Source organism: Bison bison, unplaced genomic scaffold (genome assembly GCF_000754665.1).
Source record: "Bison bison bison isolate TAMUID 2011002044 unplaced genomic scaffold, Bison_UMD1.0 scf7180017864487, whole genome shotgun sequence".
Lineage (NCBI taxonomy): Eukaryota > Metazoa > Chordata > Mammalia > Artiodactyla > Bovidae > Bison > Bison bison.
In genome coordinates, this window is record NW_011495047.1 from 2,792,049 (window position 1) to 2,798,774 (window position 6,726).

Sequence of the window (6,726 nt, forward strand, 5' to 3'; positions counted from 1 at the left end):
CTCATCTTTCTAGATTATATTTCAAAGGAATTGCTTCTGGTCCTTGAGACAGACAGTCCTGCTCCTGGGTTGTAAAACTGGCAAGAGGTTAGGAGATTTATATCTCAAAGGGGCAGAGAAAGAAATTTACAATTGCAAGTTTTCTCAAGTAATGCTGAAATGGCTGCAAGATCCTATGGTCTTCCCGCTGACATCCTCCACTTGCCTTTTGTCTGTGGAAAAACTTTAACCAAAGAACGAGTTTAATCAGAGAACTGGGAAAACACAGAAGCAAAGAAAAGCAGGACAAAACGATAATAGTTTAGCTATTAATACTAAGCAAAGTTAAGGACCTTTAGTTGCTTTTTGAGGGTTATAGATAATATTCTGAGCCATATCCTGTGAGCAGTGTTGCAGATACTGAAATCCCCACCAGGCAGAAGCTAACTACATGATGACTAGACTGTAGCCATGACTTAAGCTGCCACAGTTCCAAGTACTGGCCTCAAGGAAACAAAATGACTCTGGAACTGAAGATTAACTGTACTTAACCACGATGACACGAGTCAGACCACCGATGACCAATTTCAAGATGACTGTCAGAGCTGATGGTGCTGTTTCTACACGTAGCCACTACCCTCTGTCTATAAAAGCTCTAGCCCGCTGGAGTTGTCAGTGGGCCAGCATCTAAAATAAAGCAATCTGTCCTTTCCACAAACCTTGCTTTGGAATTGGCATTTGAGTGGCCAGCAGCCTGATCCCACTTTCAGTTAAAATGATCTAAGGAAAAGGCGCTCAGAAGCTATAGTCAGGAAAAAACCTGAAGTTCAGCTTGAGCTGAGAATAAAATTAACATCATCTTGGTCACTATAAAAGTTTCCCTCTACCATGCCTGCCTTCCCTCCCCTGTCCAGTACAGGTGATATTAGCTGACTCCCTTTCTATGACCAAGCTCTGAATGAACAGCCTCTGTTCTATTTTTTAAGGCTGCAGCCTCCTGAAAGTACTCATTGGATCTTAGAAATCTAAGTTTGAATTTAAATTAATTCCCTGCTTTGAAACTAACCAAGTCTTATGTTTTGTTAACTATTAGCTACATTGTGCCTAATAACTGATTATAATCCCCTACTCTTTCCAAAGTAAACTGGATTGTTTCTTTCCTTATCTTCATCTACAGAAACAAAGTTATAAAGATTCACCCTCCCTAATTAAAGAGCAAAGTACTGACCACAGTTATAAGAATGTCAGGGTGTTCAAGAGTCACAGCCTTTGTTTTCTTATCTGAATCAGTTGATTCAAATTCAGGCTCCACCTTCCCCCCACCCCCTCCCAATCCATTGCTAGTGGCTGGCAAGTCCTGACTCAGCCTGTTAAGTGTTGTAATTGGGCTTTCTTTAAAGACTTCCTGCCCCACTTCCCTTAGGGAGATTTTTAAGTATTGTTTCACATTATTAGACAATAAAAGAATCACATTTCTGAAATAGTTTGACCTTCAATAACCAATCAGTCTTTCATTAGGAAAACTTTAGAATAATAAGGCTTAAAAAAAAAAAGACAAAACTTTTTAGAGATCTCTTTGCCAATTCACACAGCAATACATATTTCACTCTTTTGTAATCTCTAAATGTTTTCATAATTCTACAGTGTTATTTCCACAACATTGTTAACAATTACTGAGGAATATATAAAAAATAATTTTTTTTCAGTTTTTGTAAGTGACAAAGCAGGATACAGTAGTAAATATAGCATATATGTCAATACCTGTCAAGCTTTAATGTGAATCACCCAGGGATCTTGACAAAATGAGAAATCTGATTCAACAGACTTAAGAGTTGGGCCTAGAATTCTGGATTTCTTAAAAACCCATCCTTCAGGATGTCCAAGTTGCTGGTTCACAGACCATACCTTGAATAGGATCCTAGTATGCATTTGTTTTGGAGAAGGAAATGGCAACCCACTCCAGTGTTCTTGCCTGGAGAATCCCAGGGATGGGGGAGCCTGGTGGGCTGCCATCTATGGGGTCGCACAGAGTCGGACACAACTGAAGCGACTTAGCAGCAGCAGCAGCATGCATTTGTTTGGAGAAGGCACTGGCAACCCACTCCAGTACTCTTGCCTGGAAAATCCCATGGACAGAGGAGTCTGGTAGGCTGCAGTCCATGGGGTTGCTAAGAGTCGCACATGACTGAGCGACTTCACTTTCCCTTTTCCCTTTCATGCATTGGAGAAGGAAATGGCAACCCACTCCAGTGTTCTTGCCTGGAGAATCCCAGGGACGGGGGAGCCTAGTGGGCTGCCGTCTGTGGGGTCGCACATTGTCAGACATGACTGAAGCGACTTAGCAGCAGCAGCAGCAGCATGCATTTGTTAATATGAAGACAATACTCAGATTTTATATAGTTTATGCTCAGAAAAATTGTATATTTATATGCACATATATACATACATTAAAAAACCAAATACATAAAACCAGACTGGAAACATACCAAATATTAAAAGAGATCTGGGGTCGCGGGTGAGTTTTTGTTTAATTTCATGTTTCTTTTTCCTCACAAACTAACATTTCCTTAAATTTTTTTGCAATGAAAGTAACTTTTTCTGTTGACGGAGAGCTTTTTCTCTTTATCCTTTCTCTTTTTTTTTTTTTTTAAGCAAAAAGGCACATCAAGTGCTAGTGATGACCAACAAGAATAAGATCAGCAAGTGGAATGTAATGACTCTCAAAGTTGATGGAGACTGTGGACAAAGGTTAAAACAGGCTGACACTTGCTTGATCCATGACAGTTACGTGGCTGTCATATGTCTTTGGCCATCTGAGTGGTCAGCTGGCTTCCGAAGTCGTTACTGTGATTCATCCACATTAGACAGCTGTAGATGACCCATTTTTGGTGAGGTGGAAGTAAGACCAAAGATCCAAGACCCAGTCATTCTCAGAGACTTGGCTTTAAGTCAAGTTGGCATTGAGGATGCCCAAGCTTCTGTCTGGCTTCACTCCCAGGACACTGTTAACTGGGAGATTCCTCAGCTTCTGTCCACGACAGGGTTCTGCTCAGGGATCAGGAACACCTGTGAAGCAAACCCAACAGGACTTCAACTTATGACTTTCTACATCAGGGAGACAGCTTTTAAAAGAAAATCTATAAGCATATTGTAGGCAGTTGGCAGGGAGGTTGATAAGTGCCTTAAAAATAATTTTGACTTAAAGGAAAGGAAATTAACCCAAACATTTGGATTAAAAGAATTTGGCTGACTAGAATAAATACATTTTTGAAAGAAAGGAGATGAAATGAAAATTCTCTTATTCTACTTTTCCAAGATGACAAGGGTGCCAGATTTCAAATCCCAGAGGGCAGATAGACTAACCTGACAGGTTCTAAAGAAAGTACTGCAAGCTCGTAGCTGCCAGAGAATCAAGCAGTCTGTGAATCCTCTTCAAAGGCTGTGAAGCGCAGCGCAACTTAGGCCTCTTAGACTTAGGATCAATCTTATCACAAGCTGGGGAGAAGGGGGGCTATTACTAAGGAATTTAAGGAATGTATTTACTGATCTATTAAACGTTGGGAAAAGCTAGAAATAAACCTCTTCTTCCAAGAATGCAGAAAAAAGTCCATAAAAACCACTCATTTAGGATCTATGCATTTTTTTGTGTGTGTGCCTTCTGACGCTTTTTATTAAACAAAAGCCTAAAGTGAACTAAACAATAAGAAAAACAATAATAATCGTTAACCTTGAGCATTTACTATATGCCAAGCACTGTTCAAAATATTTTTCATCTAACTTAATCCTAGGAAAAAATCCTGTAAGGTTGATACTATTTACTATTCTTATTTAACAATTAAGGACCCAGAGGCACAGAGAGGAGAAGCACTTGCCCCAACGCTCACGGTTAGTTAGAGGTGGAGTGATTTCGAACCCTATTAGTTCAGCTCCTGAGTTTGCTCCACAGAGAAGGCAAGGGAAAGATACTACTGTTTGGGGTCAACTTTAAAGAGGCTTTTCGAGAATTCCCTGGAGATCCAATGGTTAGGACTCAGCGTTTTCACTGCTGAGGGCACAGGTTTGATCCCAGATTAGAGAACTAAGATCCTGCATGTCATGCAGACAAAAAAACAAAAAAGCAACTTTTCTTGTCTAGATTCAAAGCTCAACCATGTGGGGCACAAGTTGACTCTCAACAACTTGTTAAGTCAGATCTGAAATTTGCCTGCTAAGTTAAACCTCACATTGGAGCCAGGCAGGGTTGTTAGGTAAAAAGATAATTCATTTCATGGAGTCTGTATTACTTTTTTGACCTACCAAGCAATTTTGAGCACAGATGAGCTCTCAAGATACTTAATTCCACTCAAGTGAGGGTCACACTGGCCTGAGAACTGCTAGTAGTGAGTCTCCGGGCTACAGGCCTGGCCAGACTCAGGAACACCAAGGTGATCTTAGTATTTCTCATAAACATGAGTCAGAAAACCCAGGCTGCCCTCACTCATCTCTGACTCCCTAGAACTAAGTCCTAAAGGCCATCCCCAAACTTTTACAAGAGAGATGACCAGATCATATTATCTACTTAATAAGCATATGCAGTAACTAGCTGTGTGACCACTTGACCTCCAGGTCTAGGTTGGCTCATCTGTGAAACAGGGACGTATCGTACCTGTCTTGTCTGGCAAAAGGTGGATCAGACCACATCTGAGGGTCTGTCAAGCTCTAAATTGAAAATAAGGGGCAAAAGAGGAGGCTGGGAGGGGGCCATGTTCAATAGTTTACTCAAGAGTCAGAGTCCCCATTTGTTTCATTAATTCCTGCAGTAACCAGATACTCCTTCAGTTCATCAGATCATCTCTAGAGGGGGTGCTTTGCTCCTCACACACCTTCAAACCAAGCCCCACTACTAGAGTTAATAAAGATGGTGTTTAACAAAAAATTTAAAAAATAATAATAATAAAAATGACTTGTTTCAATAGCATCAAAAGAAATTTTTTTCCCCAACAGCATCAAGAGAGATGTATTTTTGATTCGGTCTCGACTACAAATCTTAATAAGAAACTCTGAGTAAGATATGGTCATTTTTATGGCAAATTATACATTTCTATCTACCTTTATCTGCAGTATTCCAAACATTAAAATAACTAAATTTTTCATATTAATGGCATTTTTACTGAACTAAATTAGATACTTTGGGGTTAAAAGTGAAGTGAAGTGAAATCGCTCAATCGTGTCCGACTCTTTGTGACCCCATGGGCTGTAGCCTACCAGGCTTCTCTGTCCATGGGATTTTCCAGGCAATAGTACTGGAGTGGATTGCCATTTCCTTTCCTTCTCCAGCGGATCTTCCCGACCCAGGGATCAAACCCCGGTCTCCCACATTGTAGACAGACGCTTTACGGTCTGAGCCACCAGGGAAGTTTGGGATTAAGTCTTTTTAAATGGCATTTCACTTTCAAAGTTCTGCCTTCCGTTTTCCCCCGTTCTTTCCCTAGAGCCTCTTTTCTTCTCAACACTTGTGTTAGTCGCTCAGTCGTGTTTGACTCTTTGCGACCCTATGGATTGCAGCCCGCCAGGCTCCTCTGTCCTGGGATTCTCCAGGCAAGAATACTAGAGTGGGTTGCCATTTCCTTCTCCAAGAGATCGTCCCGACCCAGGGATCGACCTCTGGTCTCCTGCATAGAGGAAGCCCTAACACTTAAATGTGAAAAAAAGAAAACAAGTAGAAAGATGTGCACATCAGCAGAGTAACAAAAAGAGATTTTGTTTACTAACTGCTTTTTCATTTTATTTTCCCATTTCTTTTTACTTTCTATTTCAGTTTTAAAACAAACCTCTCTCCCCAGATATTCCCACCTCCACCCCTTGGCAGAGAGCCAACCTCAAACTTCCCTTCTGTTTTCAGGTCTCACAGAGAAAGGGGGCGGAGGCAGAAAAGTGACCAATGGAAAGGAATTGCAAAATAAGAATTAACAATAGATTTTCTTATTTTAAAATTCCCGCGTTCTACAAATTTGAAAATATATCTCTTTCCCTCTTCTAAGGTCCGCAGACCGCACAGTAAGGAGGTATTTGTTGCTTACAGTTCAGTCTTCACTGGGTGCCCTGTGCCTTCCAGGAGAGCACTGCCAGACTCTTAAAAGGTTCTTGCTGTTTTGTTAATCACAGGATGGAGTTTCCGGAAGCGCATTTTCTTGATAAGCGCTGCTTCACCGTCCCGGAACATTCCTCGGGCTCCTCTAGCCCACTGAATCTTGTCCGGGCATCAGGTTCGTGAAACGATCCTCTCTGCGTGGACACGGGTGCTTCTCTTTGTGCCGAGAGCGCGGGGTTCTCCAGGGATCCTGACGCCCCGCAACGCGTCTCACTCCCTGTCGGTGCGGAAAGTAACCGCGGTCATGGAGCGCTCCTCTGTCAGCGTGGTCATGCTACCCTTCGCCCATGCGACCTCCAGGACTTCTTGTGTCACCTCATAATCCAAGACCCGCACGAGCAGGGGTTTGGGAGCTCGAGAGGGAGCGTCTACACGGCTGCCAGAAATTCGAATTTTCCGTGGAAAGAGAGGAGAAGAGCAGTTGGGTTCCCGGTCTTGTCCTTGCGCTTTGAAAAGGTCCTCCTCATCGGCCACCTCTTCCGGCGCGGCGTCCCCCTTAGTCCCCAACCACCTTTCCGGGTGCAAAAGAAAGAGCACTTTATCTCGGACCCAGGAATCACAGTCCGCATTCTCCCCCACCTCGCGGTCCTCGTGGGCACCGCCCTGCCTGCGGCTCG

At 42.5% G+C, this 6,726-nt stretch overlaps 1 protein-coding gene across 2 annotated transcripts in view; it reads right to left on the reverse strand.

Moving 5' to 3' along the window:
* Positions 1 to 2,629: 2,629 nt before the first annotated feature.
* The window catches only part of LOC105005160 (chromosome unknown open reading frame, human C6orf141), a 4,434-nt gene continuing 337 nt past the window's right edge, over positions 2,630 to 6,726 (reverse strand). The window contains exons 2-3 of one of the 2 annotated variants that reach the window (XR_827291.1): positions 6,039 to 6,726; positions 2,630 to 3,045 (exon numbers count right to left, since the gene is read on the reverse strand). Coding sequence is in view for 1 of the 2 variants with exons in the window: in XM_010863037.1 (XP_010861339.1) it covers positions 6,320 to 6,726 (407 nt within the window). In the remaining variant the exon portion in view is untranslated. Of the gene's footprint in view, positions 3,046 to 5,652 lie in introns of those variants that run through there. The other variant, XM_010863037.1, reaches the window with a different exon arrangement.